General features: G+C 48.1%; 1 protein-coding gene across 4 annotated transcripts in view; it reads left to right on the plus strand.

Annotated features, from left to right (window-relative positions):
- The first annotated feature begins 3,050 nt into the window (after window positions 1-3,050).
- Window positions 3,051-18,495, plus strand: part of NEK3 (NIMA related kinase 3) — a 54,993-nt gene continuing 39,548 nt past the window's right edge. Inside the window, exons 1-5 of one of the 4 annotated variants that reach the window (XM_030199406.1) lie at window positions 3,051-3,140; window positions 3,320-3,495; window positions 13,525-13,686; window positions 13,812-13,977; window positions 18,029-18,122. In XM_030199406.1, the coding sequence (XP_030055266.1) occupies window positions 13,861-13,977; window positions 18,029-18,122 (211 nt within the window). In that variant the 5' untranslated portion in view covers window positions 3,051-3,140; window positions 3,320-3,495; window positions 13,525-13,686; window positions 13,812-13,860. The remainder of the gene's footprint in view (window positions 3,141-3,319; window positions 3,496-13,524; window positions 13,687-13,811; window positions 13,978-18,028; window positions 18,123-18,495) is intronic. The other 3 variants (XM_030199407.1, XM_030199408.1, XM_030199405.1) reach the window with 3 other exon arrangements.

Below are 18,495 nucleotides of genomic sequence, written 5' to 3' on the forward strand. Positions count from 1 at the left end.
GCCATACCCTGGTGTACGTAGTAGAAGTAGAGCGCTTCCATGCTCTCAGCATAGTGGCGATGACCTTGGCCGAGAAGCCCTTCTTCACCCGCTTCCGCTCAAGAGCCAGGCCGTAAGACCAAAGGGGGAGGTCCTGTGCCACGCTGCTCTACGGGCACTGGGACCACCGCCCCAAGGCGGAGCAAGTTGTCCAGAGTCTGCTGAACTGCTGCCACTTTGAGGGGAGACTTGCAGGGAGAGTTCATGAACCCGTCTCTCAGGGACTGGCAGAACTCCAACTTGTAGCTGTCTCTGATGACTTCTAGAACCCAAGCGTCTAAAGTTACCCTGGTCCACTCACCCAGAAAAGAGGACAGCCTTCCTCCTATCTGCTGTGGGCCATGGACCAGGGCCCCGTCATTGGGTACGAGACCCTGGGGGAGGACCGGAGGAAGAACCTCCTGAGCGGCGGTCTCTGCGAAAGGAATGCTGCTTCGGGGAGAACCTCTGCTTGAAGGAGGAGGAGGAGCCCGACTTGCCCGGGCGATACCGACGGGCTTTTTGAAAACGGCCCTTAGAGGAACCTGGGCGAGCACTGCTGGCCCTTGCCTTGACCTCCGGCAACCTCTTGCCTTTCGAACTGCCGAGATCCGTCACGATCTTGTCCAGCTCATCCCCGAAGGGCAGCTTGCCCTTAAAAGGCAACTTGGCTAAGCGGGATTTGGAGGCATGGTCAGCTGACCAATGCTTAAGCCATAGCCATCGACGGGCAGAGACTGTCTGAGACATACCTTTAGCCGAGGCTCTCAAAACATCATACAGCAAGTCTGCCAAGTAAGCCAAGCCCGACTCCAGAACCGGCCAGTCCGCCCTCAAGGAAGGATCCGAGGGGGAGGCCCGCTGCACCACCGTCAGGCATGCCCTGGCCACATAGGAACCGCAAACCGAGGTCTGCAAACTCAAGGCGGCCGCTTCAAAGGCTAACTTCAAGGCCGCTTCCAGTTTCCTGTCATGTGAATCCTTAAGGCCAGAGCCACCTTCCACCAGCAAAGCTGTCTTTTTTGTCACAGCAATGATTAGAGAGTCCACTGCCGGCCAGCGCAAGGTCTCCTGTTCACCCTCTGCCAGAGGGTACAGACGAGTCATGGCCCTGGCTACCTTGAGGCTCACCTCTGGAGAAGCCCATTGAGCTGAAATTAGAGTTTTCATGGATGTGGAAGGTCCTGGAAGGGAAGCTTGGTTCCCAACATAATAGCGGAACCCGCTGAGGTGAAAGGAGGGCCTTCCTCCGGAGAGGAAATACTCAAGATGCTCATAGCCTGAACTAACAGGTTAGGCAATTCCTCTGAGCGAAAAAGCCGCGCTGCAGAGGGGTCATCTCCCCCATCAGGGCGAGGATCAGCCTCTTCCAAAGAATCCCCAAGGGACCCTTTTGGAGATCTCAGAAATGCTGCCCTCATCTACATCAGAGGAGACAGTCCCCCAAGACCTGAAGGTCCACCTGAGGGCGCTTGATCAGGGAAGCCTCTTCCCCCATCTGACAGGGGAGCAGGAGCAGCGTTTTGCAGTTGAAAGGCCTGATGCAGCAACAAAATAAATGCGGGAGAGAAACCCCCGTTTGTGCACCTCTGCAACCTGGGCCACAGCCCTAGAGGAACTCTCAACCTCCACTCCCTAGAGCGGGGGAGAGGGACGCTGCTCATCCAAAATGGCGTCCGGCGCGTCACTCTGCGAAGGAGCCGTGCGGGAAGCATGGCACTTAAACTTCGCCATCTTCTTACCACTGCCCAACTCAAAGGTGGCCATACCAGGGGCCGTCCGAGCTGCATGGGCGGCCGTTGGAAGGGCGGAGATCGGGGGATGGGCGCCTAAGGCGGGAAAGGCCGCCGATGCCCCAGTGGAGGAAAAACCAGCTGAATCAGCAAAGTCCAGAAGGGCGTCCAAAGAGGGCTTCTCTGCCTCCGTGCCCCGCGCTTCCCCACTAACCGCGGTCCGGGGATAGCTTTTTCGCGCCCTTACCATCCGACGCCATGATCCACTAGGTAAACGTTCGGGGAACCCCCCTACCTGCTAGGAAAAGGTAAAATTACCTGCTTCTTGCTCTGAGCTGCAACGAATTGTGTCCCAGTGAACTGCAACTAAAATCTTTTCTGCTTCAACATTATGCTTTTTTTTTTTTTAGGGAGCCAGCGGGAGGGGGGGAGAAAAGGAGGGACCTGGCACCTCCAGGTTTGCACTTGCTCAGGAAGAGCCTTCAACCCCAGGTACTCAATAAAGCCTAAGTAAATAGGGGTGGAGACCAAGCCAGAGCTGCTGTGACCACACACCTTTTAGATAGCGAGAATACTGAGGATTTCCTGGTAGCACATGACCACATCTAGAGAGGCAAAAAGATTGCTCTCTGTCTTCACCTGCTGGTAGATGGACACAACCCACCAGTCTATGGATTGATCTGCTTGCTGATATGGAATATTAATGAGGGAAACACCGATTTATAAGTTGCAGGGGGGCGCTAGAAACCCTTTCACCAGCCCTGATGGGGCAACATGCTTTATATCACTGAGCGTGCAGGTTTTCAACTTATCACCAGTTTAAGGGGCTGGAGCAGGAGCATGCATGCATGGCATGGGAGGTTAGAGATCAGGGACTGTCTCTTCATGTTCAAGTGTACAGCGCTGCGTACGTCTAGTAGGGCTATAGAAATGACAAATAGTAGAAGGGAAGGAATGGAAAAATAGCTTTGGTATTTTCTGGGATATATACGACAGTGGTAGAAAGATCACGGTGTAGATACTGAACGCTTTTTCATCAGTAGAAAAAAAGTATCTCCTCCCCCACAGGTAAGCAAAATCCCAAGAGTTCTGTGACGGATACATTTGGAATATATATGATTCATTGGGTTAGACTTTTTAATTTGTATATTACGGCTGTAGTAAAATGATAACGGGAGGAGCTCAGTTCCTAATCATATTCCTGCCGCTGTAAAACTTTAGGGCTGTGTGCTTCAGAGTCCAGAGGCTTTAGGACCTGGGAGAAAGAAGAGGGAGGGCAGACGAGCGAGGCTGGCCCTGCTGCTGCTAGTGCTAACCTTTGGCAGTGGTGTGTGTTAAGCAGGGAGCGAGTCCGCGGAATCGGGGAGATGCCAAGGGTAGTCCCGTTCGGTGAGTAGGAAGAATGAATGGCCAAGTGCCAGCCAGCTCGTAGTGTTTGCTTTGGATAAATGCAGCAACATGAGACGGAATTGTGACCAGTGAAATGCTGCACAGATATCTGGCTGATGACTGATCGCAGCTTCCTTTGTTCTCGTCCTAAACTGTGGTGGGTGACTACCGAATAACAGCGCCAGCCTAATCTGGTTTGACGAGGGCAGAGTGTGACATTCAAATCTGCGAGAAGGGAGGCCGGAGGGCACATCTTTCCCTGCTACCCCGGTTTCTCATATGAGCCTTGCCTGGTGAACGATGAGAGAGCACTGTAAAGGCATACATCGGAGCTGCAGGAAAAACATAATCATAGGTAATGTTCATCAGGAATAACAGACCGGTGTTGAGGAACAAAGCTCGCACGAACCCATCTTGGATTCTTCCCCTGAATCCCCTCCTCTAGGCACGTGACCTTAGCAACCAAGGAGGTTAGATTGATCGGCATGACATCAAAAAGCTGAAGTCAATTAGATTAGTCTCCCTTCCCCTCTCCGCGCAGTCGTCATCCCCTCTCACCCCAAGGAGGTTTAATAAACTGAAGTGGAAGTGAGTTTCTCCGAGGACAAGCAGGCTGCTTGTTCTCACTGATGGGTGACGTCCACGGCAGCCCCTCCAATCGGAAACTTCACTAGCAAAGTCCTTTGCTAGCCCTCGCGCGCCCGCGCGCACCGCGCATGCGCGGCCGTCTTCCCGCCCGAAACCGGCTCGAGCCGGCCAGTCTTCTTTTGTCCGCACTCGGTACGGTCGTGTTTTCGCCGTGTCGAGCCCCGGAAAGTCGACCTCGCGCGTCCAATTTGTTTTGAACGTGTTTTTTTTCCTTCGGGAAAGCTTTGTCCTAGTCGGGAAGTGCTCCGGAAACCCCCCGCCGGGTTTCGTGTAAATCCTCCCCGTACTTCCAGCTTTTTTGCCCCGGTAAGTTTTCTTTCGTCGTCGGGGTAGGCCTCTTTTCGGCCTCGGTCGAGATTTTTTCTCCCTCTAAATTTGGTGCTTCAAATTTCGCCATTTCGGCTTTTAATTTCGCCGGCGTGATTTTTCCGCCCATGACATCGAAGCCTTCCAGCGGCTTCAAGAAGTGCACCCAGTGCGCCCGGGTTATCTCGCTCACTGATCGACACTCGTCGTGTCTTCAGTGTCTGGGGGCCGAGCACCGCCCTCAGAACTGCAGTCTGTGTTCCCTGCTTCAAAGGCGGACTCAGGTAGCGAGACTAGCCCAGTGGAACGTGTTGTTCTCGGGCTCTTCGTCGGCATCGGCACCGGGATCTTCGAGTGCATCGACGTCGTCAGCGTCCAGACCATCTTCCTCGGCCGCCCCTGCATCGAGTGCATCGAGGCATCGGGCCTCTGCATCGGCGCCGAGACATCGGATAGCTGCATCGACGTCGGTGGTACCAGGACCTCGTCTGCTGATGTCGTCGGACGGTGGTGCATCGGGTGGAGTGCAGGTGAGGGCTGTCCATTCCCCTGCTGGTGGCGGTGAGCCCTCGGGTGGGTCTCCGCCTACCCTGAGGGCTCCTGCGGTACAGCCCCCCCGAGATCGACCTCCTTCAGTCTCGGCCCCGAGGAAGCGACGGATGGATTCGACGTCCTCCTCGTCGGTGCCGGGGAGCTCCGGTGACATGCTTCGGAAGAAATCGAAGAAGCATCGACATCGGTCTCCTCCCCGTGTCGGCACCGAGAGCTCTGGGTCGCCGAGGGATTCGGCACCCAGCAGGCATCGGCACCGAGAGGACCGCTCACCCTCTGTTCAGGAGGTGTCGATGCGCTCCGCTCTGGACAGCCCGGAACAGCCTCCACGCCCGGAACAGGTACTGACGTCGACGCCTGCATCGACCTCTCAGCCTTTCTCTGCAGCCGCTCTAAACGAGAGCCTCCGGGCCGTTCTCCCAGAGATTCTGGGAGAGCTGTTGCGCCCTACCCCTCCGGTACCGGCGGTGCTTGCGCCACCGGTACCGTCGAGCGTGGCGCCGGCTGGCCCATCGCCCAGGTTGAGGTCCCCGACGTCGGTACCGCGTGCGGTACCGACCGCGGCCACCTCCCAGGAAGGCTCCCCGACTACGTCGGCGGAGGGAGCTTCGCCGATGCGGGCGAGGGAGTCTACCTCTCGACGCCCCCATCGTGGACGGGGTTCCACGGAGTCGAGCAGGGCGAGGTTGCAGACACAGGTCCGTGAACTTGTGTCTGACACCGAGGGTGAGGCCTCGTGGGAGGAAGAGGAAGATCCCAGATATTTCTCTGACGAGGAGTCTGAGGGTCTTCCGTCTGATCCCACTCCCTCTCCTGAGAGACAGCTTTCTCCTCCCGAGAGTCTGTCTTTTGCCTCCTTTGTCCGGGAGATGTCTACGGCCATCCCCTTCCCGGTGGTTGTGGAGGACGAGCCCAGGGCTGAAATGTTTGAGCTCCTGGACTATCCTTCTCCACCTAAGGAAGCGTCCACTGTTCCCTTGCACCATGTCCTGAAGAAGACATTGCTTGCGAACTGGACCAAGCCATTAACTAATCCCCACATTCCCAAGAAGATCGAGTCCCAGTACCGGATCCATGGGGACCCAGAGCTGATGCGCACTCAGTTGCCTCATGACTCTGGAGTTGTGGATTTGGCCCTAAAGAAGGCTAAGAGTTCTAGGGAACATGCTTCGGCGCCCCCGGGCAAGGACGCTAGAACCTTAGACTCCTTTGGGAGGAAGGCCTACCATTCCTCTATGCTCGTGTCCAAGATCCAGTCTTACCAGCTCTACACGAGCATACACATGCGGAATAATGTGCGGCAGTTGGCGGGCTTGGTTGATGCTCTTCCCCCTGAGCAAGCCAAGCCTTTTCAGGAGCTGGCCAGAGGAGTTTATGACACTTTTGATGTTGCGTCCAGGGCCGCTGCTCAAGGTGTGGTGATGCGCAGGCTCTCATGGCTGCGTGCCGCCGACCTGGAGAATAGAATCCAGCAGCGGATTACGGACTTGCCTTGCCGGGCGGATAACATTTTTGGCGAAAAAGTCGAGCAGGTGGTAGAGTCTCTCCACCAGCGGGACACCGCATTCGACAAGTTCGCCCGCCGGCAGCCTTCAGCTTCTACCTCTACAGGTAGACGATTTTTCGGGGGAAGGAAGACTGTTCCCTATACTTCTGGCAAGCGTAGGTACAATCCTCCTTCCCGACAGCCTGCGGCCCAGGCTAAGCCCCAGCGCGCTCGCTCTCGTCAGCAGCGTGCGAATCAGCAAGGCCCCGCGGCTCCCCAGCAAAAGCAAGGGGCGAGCTTTTGACTGGCTCCAGCAGAGCATAGCCGACATCCAAGTGTCAGTGCCGGGCGACCTGCCTGTCGGAGGGAGGTTGAAAGCTTTTCACCAAAGGTGGCCTCTTATAACCTCCGATCAGTGGGTTCTCCAAATAGTCCGGCAAGGATACACCCTCAATTTGGCCTCTCAACCTCCAAATTGTCCACCGGGAGCTCAGTCCTACAGCTTCCAGCACAAGCAGGTACTTGCAGAGGAACTCTCCGCCCTTCTCAGCGCCAATGCGGTCGAGCCCGTGCCATCCGGGCAAGAAGGGCTGGGGTTCTATTCCAGGTACTTCCTTGTGGAAAAGAAAACAGGGGGGATGCGTCCCATCCTAGACCTAAGGGCCCTGAACAAATATCTCGTAAAAGAAAAGTTCAGGATGCTTTCCCTGGGCACCCTTCTCCCCATGATTCAGCAAAACGATTGGCTATGCTCTCTGGACTTGAAGGATGCCTACACACACATCCCGATACTGCCAGCTCACAGACAGTATCTGCGATTTCAGCTGGGCGCACGCCACTTCCAGTACTGTGTGCTACCCTTTGGGCTCGCCTCTGCGCCCAGGGTGTTCACAAAGTGCCTAGCTGTGGTAGCAGCGGCGCTTCGCAGGCTGGGGGTGCACGTGTTCCCATATCTCGACGATTGGCTGGTGAAGAACACATCCGAGGCAGGAGCCCTGCAGTCCATGCAGATGACTATTCGCCTCCTGGAGCTACTGGGGTTTGTGATAAATTACCCAAAGTCCCATCTTCTCCCAGTGCAGAAACTCGAATTCATCGGAGCCCTGCTGGATTCTCGGACGGCTCGCGCCTATCTCCCAGAGGCGAGGGCCAACAACTTGTTGTCCCTCGTCTCGCGGGTGCGAGCGTCCCAGCAGATCACAGCTCGGCAGATGTTGAGATTGCTGGGCCACATGGCTTCCACAGTTCATGTGACTCCCATGGCCCGCCTTCACATGAGATCTGCTCAATGGACCCTAGCCTCCCAGTGGTATCAGGCCGCCGGGGGTCTAGAGGACGTGATCCACCTGTCCACGAGTTTTCTCGAATCCCTGTATTGGTGGACGATTTGCTCCAATTTGACTCTGGGACGTCCCTTCCAAATTCCTCAGCCTCAAAAAGTGCTGACCACGGATGCGTCTCTCCTGGGATGGGGAGCTCATGTCGATGGGCTTCACACCCAAGGAAGGTGGTCCCTCCAAGAAAGCGATCTACAGATCAATCTTCTGGAGTTGCGAGCGATCTGGAACGCTCTGAAGGCTTTCAGAGATCGGCTGTCCCACCAAATTATCCAAATTCAGACAGACAATCAGGTTGCCATGTACTATGTCAACAAGCAGGGGGGCACCGGATCTCGCCCCCTGTGTCAGGAAGCCGTCAGCATGTGGCTCTGGGCTCGCCGTCAAGGCATGGTGCTCCAAGCCACATATCTGGCAGGCGTAAACAACAGTCTGGCCGACAGGTTGAGCAGGATTATGCAACCTCACGAGTGGTCGCTCAATTCCCGTGTGGTGCGACAGATCTTCCAGGCGTGGGGCACCCCCCTGGTGGATCTCTTCGCATCTCAAGTGAACCACAAGGTCCCTCAGTTCTGTTCCAGGCTTCAGGCCCACGGCAGACTGGCGTCGGATGCCTTCCTCCTGGATTGGGGGGAAGGTCTGCTGTATGCTTATCCTCCCATTCCTCTGGTGGGGAAGACTTTGTTGAAACTCAAGCAAGACCGAGGCACCATGATTCTGATTGCTCCCTTTTGGCCGCGTCAGATCTGGTTCCCTCTTCTTCTGGAGTTATCCTCCGAAGAACCGTGGAGATTGGAGTGTTTTCCGACCCTCATCACGCAGGACGAAGGGGCTCTGCTGCATCCCAACCTCCAGTCCCTGGCTCTCACGGCCTGGATGTTGAGGGCGTAGACTTTGCCTCTTTGGGTCTGCCAGAGGGTGTCTCCCGCATCTTGCTTGCTTCCAGGAAAGACTCCACTAAGAGAAGTTACTTCTTTCATTGGAGGAGGTTTGCCGTCTGGTGTGACAGCAAGGCCCTAGATCCTCGCTCTTGTCCTACACAGACCCTGCTTGAATACCTTCTCCACTTGTCTGAGTCTGGTCTGAAGACCAACTCCGTAAGGGTTCACCTTAGTGCAATCAGTGCATACCATTACCAAGTGGAAGGTAAGCCGATCTCAGGACAGCCTTTAGTTGTTCGCTTCATGAGAGGTTTGCTTTTGTCAAAGCCCCCTGTCAAGCCTCCTACAGTGTCATGGGATCTCAATGTCGTTCTCACCCAGCTGATGAAACCTCCTTTCGAGCCACTGAATTCCTGCCATCCGAAGTACTTGACCTGGAAGGTCATTTTCTTGGTGGCAGTTACCTCGGCTCGTAGAGTCAGTGAGCTTCAGGCCCTGGTAGCCCAGGCCCCTTACACCAAATTTCATCACAACAGAGTAGTCCTCCGCACTCACCCTAAGTTTCTGCCAAAGGTTGTGTCGGAGTTCCATCTGAACCAGTCAATTGTCTTGCCAACATTCTTTCCCCGTCCTCATTCCTGCCCTGCTGAACGTCAGCTGCACACATTGGACTGCAAGAGAGCATTGGCCTTCTATCTGGAGCGGACACAGCCCCACAGACAGTCCGCCCAATTGTTTGTTTCTTTTGATCCCAACAAGAGGGGAGTGGCTGTAGGGAAACGCACCATATCCAATTGGCTAGCAGATTGCATTTCCTTCACTTACGCCCAGGCTGGGCTGGCTCTTGAGGGTCATGTCACGGCTCATAATGTTAGAGCCATGGCAGCGTCGGTAGCCCACTTGAAGTCAGCCACCATGGAGGAAATTTGCAAAGCTGCGACGTGGTCATCTGTCCACACATTCACATCTCATTACTGCCTGCAGCAGGATACCCGACGTGACAGTCGGTTCGGGCAGTCAGTTCTTCAGAACCTGTTTGGGCTTTAGGATCCAACTCCACCCCCCGAGGGCCCTGTTTGTTCTGTTCCAGGCTACACTCTCAGTTAGTTGGTAAATTTTTTAGGTCAATCTCAGTTATGTCCTCGCCGTTGCGAGGCCCAATTGACCAATGTTGTTGTTTTGAGTGAGCCTGGGGGCTAGGGATACCCCATCAGTGAGAACAAGCAGCCTGCTTGTCCTCGGAGAAAGCGAATGCTACATACCTGTAGAAGGTATTCTCCGAGGACAGCAGGCTGATTGTTCTCACAAACCCGCCCGCCTCCCCTTTGGAGTTGTGTCTTCCCTTGAAGTGTATTGTCTTGCTACATACTGGACTGGCCGGCTCGAGCCGGTTTCGGGCGGGAAGACGGCCGCGCGAGGGCTAGCAAAGGACTTTGCTAGTGAAGTTTCCGATTGGAGGGGCTGCCGTGGACGTCACCCATCAGTGAGAACAATCAGCCTGCTGTCCTCGGAGAATACCTTCTACAGGTATGTAGCATTCGCTTTATCTAATCCACTGTAAGAAAGGAAGCCAATTAGGACAATCTGTTTCCCTTCCCAGCGCAGCCGTCATCCTCGTTCACTCAAAAAGCAAGCACGTATGAGCTGCTGCATCCACTTGTCGCTTTTTTTTTTTTTTTTTAATTGTTGGTCCATCTGTAAGAAGTCTAAAGCTGTTTCAGTTGGATAGGCAGTGACTTAAAAGGTGGAGTAAATTTTTTTTTTTACTTATTGGACAGCTTTTCAATTTATTCGAAAGCTTCCCATGTGTAGATATAAATATCGTGAAATAACAATTGAATATCACTAAAACAGCTTAAAAAATTATAGCTGATAGACTAAAAACTAAATAAATACACTGTATACAATACAGATGTCCAAATTTCAGTGAGAATATCCTGTTTCTTGATGGGTTCTTCTTAAATGTTGTTGTAATCTGCCTTGGGAAGCATGGTGTTGACGATGGAATATATTAATTAAAAGGAAGTAGAATTAAACTCTCCTTTCATTGGGGCACATGGCATCACATCTTCATCTGTTTTCTAGAAGTTTACCTTTTAGATACACAAATGGATTATTCTGTTGTTTGAGCATGTTTGAGGGACAAGTGGTTTCTAAGTCAAAATATTAAAAATATTTTCAAATCTCTCATTTGTTGAAACATAACTAAATGGGCAATAAGCCCCTAATGCAGACCATTGGTTTTCTTATATTTTGTTCTTGTAATGGCTTATACTGTTCCAGAACTAGACATACAGTGAGACAGAATAATAGAATTCAGTAACATCCAAAACTTTTTTTTTTTTTAATGTTTTAATCATCATTAAAAGCAAAACACGTTGGTTGATAAGCTTCATACAGAACAAGAAAAAACAGTAAACCATCCAACATGGCACAATAAAAACTTTTACAGAGAATATACCCCAAGAACCCTTCCCCTCCCGTACTCCCCTTCCTCCCTATAAGTCCACCTGTTTCCACCTGCCAAAATAACACAACAGATGTACAGGTCAGTAGGACTCAAAGCATTTCATAAGCACTGCCTCCACTGTAATCAAATCTCTCTCATGCATATTCATTGTTAATATCCTGACAAACCTGACTGCCTTGGTAACTCCAGGACCAGGTTATCCAAACTACCATAAGAGACAGACACGGTTGTATAATTAACATTATAATTTTATTTGTACTGGGGTAATAACTGCGAAAATGCTATTAAAAATTATATTACAAAGTATGAAGTTGACTTGGTTACCTTCTGCTGTATATTGACCAGTAGTAAATAATAGAATAAACAATATTAAGTGTATTTTTATAATATTCCACTGCATTCTTCAAAACAGAAGGAGCAAGTTCCCACAAACCATCTTTCCCTTTTGATCTAGGCACAGGAAAAAAAAAAGCTTTCAAATGCTCCCTGGTTTCAACCTAATACATGTTAAATGTGGGATATGAATGTCATAAATAGATAGAAACTCTGAATGTTGCGCACCTGATTCTTGTAACATGATGTCTGTTTTAGTGGCCCATTACCAGGAGAAAAAACTCTCTGCACGAATATAACACGTGCTAGGGTATCCCCGTAACCAGCCCCTCCAACTGACCACTGATTAAGATTTATAACAAATTACTACTCAACCTATGTGCAGGTGCAGCGAAGGGCGACTAAAATGATAGCAGGGATGGGACAACTTCCCTATGAAGAAAGACTAAGGAGGCTAGGGCTTTTCAGCTTGGAGAAGAGACGGCTGAGGGGAGACATGATAGAGGTATATAAAATAATGTGTGGAGTGGAACAGGTGGATGTGAAGCGTCTGTTCACGCTTTCCAAAAATACTAGGACTGGGGGGCATGCGATGAAACTACAGTGTAGTAAATTTAAAACAAATCGTAGAAAAATTTTCTTCACCCAACACATAATTAAACTCTGGAATTCATTGCTGGAGAACGTGGTGAAGTCGGTTAGCTTGGCAGAGTTTAAAAAGGGGTTAGATGGTTTCCTAAAGGACAAGTCCATAAACCACTACTAAATGGACTTGGGAAAAATCCACAATTCCAGGAATAACATGTATAGAATGTTTGTACGTTTGGGAAGCTTGCCAGGTGCCCTTGGCCTGGATTGGCCGCTGTCGTGGACAGGATGCTGGGCTCGATGGACCCGTGGTCTTTTCCCAGTGTGGCATTACTTATTTACTTATGTAAAGTTATTCCGTTATTATACTTCCCCTGTGTACATCCATATGCTGCACAAGCTGGCGTGTTTGAAAATATAAGTGAGATTAAATAAAAATGCTACCAATAATAAAGAACGACAAGATGGATGCAGCAGCTCATAGGTTTGCTAATATTTGAATACAATAATCTCTGTAATATTTGGTCAAATGTTTGGGTCTGAAAATTCCTGAAATATTAAAATTTAAAGAACAGGTTTCTTTGAAACATGTTATTTTGAATTTTATAGTCTTGGAACATCCATTATCTGAGGACAACAAAGCCTTATTTGACTTTTTAATTTCAGCAGCTCAAAAATGTGTAGTTAATCACTGGAAGGATAATACTCACTTATCTATTTACATGTGATGGAACTGGATTCTCATATAGAAAGTATGAACACATACTAGAATACAATTCTCATTCTAATGCCCGATGTTATCGTAAGTGGAAGACTTTGGACACCTTCCTTTCCAATAATGATTAGTCACCAAAGTTCTTTCAATATTCAATCATGCTGATATTTGTACCTAACTTATCTCCTTTTTTCTCATTGCTCATTTGTTTGCTTGCTTGTTATTCATTATTGTATTTGTATTTGTTGTATTTTTATAAATTGGAAATTCTCAATAAATATATAAAAAAAAAAAAGAAAATAATTCAAAATGCCATTCTGGGTAAGAGATTTCAAACTGGAGGGGAACAACTAGTGGGTGAGAGGACAGTGGAATAAATGCAAGATGGGGGTGGTGTGAAGGCAGAAGGGGAAGGGTGTTAGACACTGGGAAGAAGGGTAAGCCAGAGTGGGCAATTCAAGTGTGAAAAAGCGCACCATCACCTGCCCTCATGCACCACACACATACCCCACTCCTTGTAACCCACACCTACCCCACGTATTCAGACACCCCCCTTCGTCAAATTGCTTCTTATGCAATCATGTGCTTAGATATGCCCATCCATTTAGCAAAATGCACTTACTAGCAATGCTTCTAGTTTACACCTTGTTTAAATTTTGAACAAGGAAAAAAGGCAGTGTAATAGTTATTTTTATTTATTGGGATTTATTAACTGCCTTATGACGAGATTCACTTTGGCTTCTAGGTGACAGCAGGGTCTCACTGTGGTATTTACAGGGCTGAAAAACTACTTTAAAGCCTCATGTAATATGATTGCATTAAAAGTGACCATTAGATTTTTAATTCAAATTTGTTTTTACTTTTTGAATAATAAGCTAATTATATGCAAAAATCAGCAAACTAAATATTTGCACTACGGCAGAAGTAAAGCAAAGCAACCAGGTGGTAAACTTTAAGTAATGTGTTAAACCAGAAGTAAAGTTTACTTCCATTTTAACTTTAGCATTAAAATAGTAGTAAAGTTAAAGAAGTTAACTGAATCTTCATTTTAACTTTGGAAACTCACAGCCTTGGGGACTCAAGGAGACACTAGACCAGAGAGCACCTGAAGGACCATCACCAGCAGTACTCACCTGGTCTGGAGAGCTTTCATCCAGCTGCATTTTTCTTCTGCCCTTCTGGAAAATGGTGGTGGTTTGGCTGTTGTTCATGACATTTGCTTAACCTTAGGTGTTATGATTTTTTTTTGTTCAGTATGGGAAGAAGGTCATACAAAGGGCAGTTATGCTCGTTTTAAATACAGTTGTAAAATGAATTGGGAGATACAGTTTGGGTGATTGTTTTTTCCTTTACAGATTGGAATGTTTAGGAGCATGTGAAGTTGCTGCTGCAGGGAAGGGAAACATGGAGGGATACACAGTCCTGAGGGTGATTGGAGAAGGCACGTTTGGGAGAGCTCTTCTAGTCCACCATGAGAGAAGTGGTCAAGATTATGTCATGAAGGAAATAAGGCTCCCCAAGGTATCGTATGTATGTTGGAGTTGGTCCAGAAGGTGGCTGCTAAAGCTTTTGGGGACAGACTTTTAAGATCTAAACCTGTATATTCTGGAGGACAGATGGATAGTGGAGATATGACAGAGACACTGAAATACCTTCGAGGTAGTGCTGTCCGAAAAGTTTTCGATTCAATTTGCTCATATGAATTGATTTTTTTTTTTATTTTATTTGATTCAATTCAGTTCTTTAAGGCTAGAATGGAAATGAGTAGGTCAGGTGTGTGTTATTTATGTGACATCAATAGTGTTATTAACACATTTCACCTGAGTAAGGGACTCCCTGCTCCCTGGCAACCTTTTCCCACAATTGGCTTTAAAATAAACTTCTTGTAAAACTTGCATTATGAGTTATTTGTTAAGAGCTGTGGTGCTCAAACGTAAGCCAGCATTGGATATGCCCGATGGAAAACCAGGCAAGTCCTACCAGAAATACAAAGTTAACCCAGTTCGAGGCAAGAGACCTTTTGGCCAGTCCTGGTTTTAAGCATATATCCCAAAGCAATGTGGGATTTGTAGTCCCTGATTCTACCATTGAAATCATTGCTGTAAGTCCCACAGTGCTTCATGATGAGATTGGCAGAAATCCAGGGCTGGCCTAAAATCTCCCACCTGGAACTGGGTAACTTGGAAGCTCTGTAAAGATATTCTGTACCTGGTGTCATCACAGGAAGCTATCCTGCCACAAATGACAGAAAATCGTGGTACTGGGACCAGATGCAGCTCTGTAAAATGAAAATATGGACCTAAATGAGAGGTAGAAACTGTAAATTCTAACAGGCCTCCATTTCATTACACAGTAAAAGATGGCATTGAGAAACCCGTTGGCCCACCTAATTTGTGCTGACTTTCCACGCACAATTCCTATTCAGCTGGAGCAGTGTTACTGAAAAAGTCTCCAGTTCAACAAGAATTCACACTAATGGTCACATTTTGGAAAGCTCTGTGCACAGAATTATACAGAAGGGGTTCTGGAGTCCCAGTCTTTATCAGAAAGCTTGGCATACATCATACTGCTAAGCATGAATACAGTTTTGTACTTTGATCTTCTCTGGCAGCAAGCAGGAGCAACCAATGAGTGCACTGCTGCCACGGGCCCCATAGCCTTCCCTCTAATGTATTCCCGCCTCTGCAGAAACAGGAAGTCGTGTCACTGGGAAAGCTGTGCATCCGGCGTGAGCAGTGTTGCTACCAGTTTGTGCTCACTGCTGACGAAGAACAACAGTTTTAAAAGGTATGCACGGTGAATCAAGCTAATTAAAAAAAAACAAATTGATTCACCAAAAACAAATCTGCGAATTGATTCAAATCGCAAATTGGATAGCATTACTTCAAGGTACAAATACAAAAGAGGGTAGGCTCAGGAGAAATCTAAGGAAAAATGTCTATGGAAAGCCTAGTGAAGACAAGGACTGTAACTGATTCAAGAAAGCATGGAATGAGCATGGGGCCTCTGAGGGAGAGGACAGGATAGTGGAGCTGAGCAGTTCAATTGGCTGCATGATTTTATTTTCTGTGTTTCTATGTAAGCTGTAAAGATTGAAACTGTAGTTTCTCATGTTTCTGGCCTTGTTGAGTGGCAGCAGTACACTAGTGCTATAGTATAAACCCGTGTAACTGCATCCATGTAAAAGTGGGGTGGAGGAATGACCTAGAAATGTTAAGTAGTAGTAGTGGTGGTTAGAGCACCGAGCTGACGCTCGGAGAAGCCCAGTTCAAATCCTGCTGCTCCTTTTGACCTTGGGCAAGACACTGAACCCTCCATTTTCTCAGGTACAAACTTAGGAACCCTTTTACTAAACTTCAGTAAGCTCTAACACATGCTTACCATAGGCTAAAAAGCACTACAGTGCGCTCAGGCATCCCACAATAGTTTTCGCATTGGCGCACACTTCCCACATGCTAAAAAATATAAAAATACTTTTTATATTTTAACACTGGGGGTGTGTTTGGGGGCAGAGAGTAGGTATGCTCAGTACTAATCTTTTAGCACAGCTACATCACCATGCCAATTAGCACGTGGTTAGTGAGGGAGCCCTTACTGCCTAGAAAATAGATGTCAGTAAGGGCTTCCGTCCTAATGGCCACGTGCTAATTGGGAAATTAGCTCATGGCCATTAATGGGGGAATTAGGAAATGTGTCCATTTTACAGTCATGCTAAAAGTGGCCTCAGCACGTGGGAAACCCATGCACTAGTCATAGCATAGGCCACTTTGTAGCACAGCTTAGTAAAAGGGCTCCTTAGATTGTAAGCTCTCAGGGTACAGGGAAAAATGTGGAGGAGCATTTTCAATATGATGTCTAAATACAGCTTTGGACATTTTGCTACAAATATCTAAATTTCAAGTGAGGAGCATGACAAAACAGTGATTTTAAACCTATAAAAGTGCCGTGATTAAACCTTCACGTGCATTTCTCTAGTTTGGCCAGCAGGTGGTGCATGTTTTATGTTAAAGCTGTTGGAAAAGTGAGTGCCCTCTTTTAGTTTCACTCAGTGAAGAAGTGAATCTACAGTATACTTTTAAAACTTGTTGACTGGGCTCTGATTGGCCTGGAGTTTGAAATTACCCAGCAGTTGCTGGCTGTTGCTTCAGTTTCAGCCCAGGAGGAGAGAGAGAGTGAGAGAGCTCTTTGCTGAAGCCCTGTAAAAAAGCAGTTATATTTGATAACTGGTGAGAACAGCTATATGTCCTGATCTCTCCCAGGTACTTTCTAGGAAGTAAACAAATGTTTAGTGTTGATCCATATTTCAATTACCAGTTATTGTTTGCTGATTACACATTTGTTTTTGTTTATTGTTCAAGTGTGATAATAAACCTGTTTAGTTTGTTGTCTCTGCCTGTCTGGACTGATAAAGAATCCTGGTTGTTTGTGTGTTGGGTGTGTGAGTGCTTTCTGGGAACTGTGGGACCACTGGAAGTGTGGTCCCAGTAACCTAGAATTCACTGGGGATAATATGAGAGCGGGAGACTTTCCCAGAGGTGGTTGTGACCCAGTCGGTGGGAGGAGGGTGCAAGTGTAGAGCACAAGCGGCAGTGCAGGCAGACCTGAGCTGTGCTGGGGATAGACCCTCTAATTGGCTGCAGGGTAACCCCAGGCAGATGGCTAGGCGTTGCATGACAGGGCATATAGCCATTTTCAAAACAGAAAAATGTCTATCACTTTTTTTTTTGAAAATGGCTATTTGCTAGATGTTTTTGTGCTCTATGCATTTATCTTTTTGGTCCATTTTCAGAAAAAAAACGTCCACGTGCAAAATGCACAAAATCAAGCCATTGGGATGTAGGAGGAGCCAGCATTCTTAGTAGACTGGCCACACAGACATCCCAGGAGAGCAGTGGGGCATCCTAGGGGGCACTTCAGTGGATTTCAAATAAAAGCTCCCAGGTACACATGTCACCATTGCTCTCTTCCTTAGTGTCCCTCCGGACTGGTCCAGAATGTGACAGATGGGTTGTGTACACCTTCCAGCAGGTGGAGACTGAGAAAAACGTTGTGACTCTAGCCAGCCAATAAGAGCCCTTGCCAGCTAGAGAAAGATCCAGTAATCTCAGTCTCCAGCAGGTGGAAGGTGGTGAGCCCTTCAGTCTCAGTCTTTTCTATACTTTTTTCTCTTTTGGTTAACTTTTAAGTGTTGGTATGTCATCTGGTCATTTAGAGCACCTTTTTATGCCTTATTCATTATAAAAACAGGTCTAGTGCAAAACATCTTAGTTTTAGTCCTGGATAGTTTTGTTTTGTTCCATTATGGCAGAAAAACATCCTAAGTGTTAGGAACGCCCAAATCCCACCCTTAACATGCCCCGGGGACACCCTCTTGATTTGAACACACTTCTGATGGCCTTCAAAGAAAAAGTCTAAAAATTGATTTTGAAAATACCAACTTGGATGTTTTTGTGAGAAAAATGTCCAGAAGCACACATGCCACTTTGTGGATGTTTTTCTCTTTTGAAAAAGAAGCCCCTTGAGCTGCATTTAAATATTTAAAAAGTTAAATAAGAGAGCCCTTTCTATTCAGTCTGCAGGTGCCATCCAGAATTGCAGGCAGGAAGCTGTTCTTTTAGCTAAAATGAAGCACCCCAATATCGTTGCCTTCTTGGAGTCTTTCGAAGGTATGTACCATAGACCATTTTAGTTTCTCTTGTCTTCAGGTTTCAGAAATTAGACTGTTGTGGGTTTTGTTTGTGTTGTGGGAGTATTAGTGATTGGGCTCAAATTACAGATATTTAATTTACAGTAAGTTTTTTTTTGTATTTTTTAATGTGGTTAGTCTTTTCAAGGAACGTTTTTGAATTTTGCATTATGAGAACCAGGGGAGCCCAGTTCAAATCTCACTGCTGCTCCTTGTGATCTTGGGCAAATCACTTAACCGTTCATTGCCTCAGGTACCAACTCAGGTTGTAAACCCTCCAGGGACCAAAAAGTACCTACTATACCTGAATGTACAACAGTTCAATAGCTTTCAGGTACTAAATAAGAAATTAA

This window comes from Microcaecilia unicolor, chromosome 4, assembly GCF_901765095.1.
Source record: "Microcaecilia unicolor chromosome 4, aMicUni1.1, whole genome shotgun sequence".
Classification (NCBI taxonomy): domain Eukaryota; kingdom Metazoa; phylum Chordata; class Amphibia; order Gymnophiona; family Siphonopidae; genus Microcaecilia; species Microcaecilia unicolor.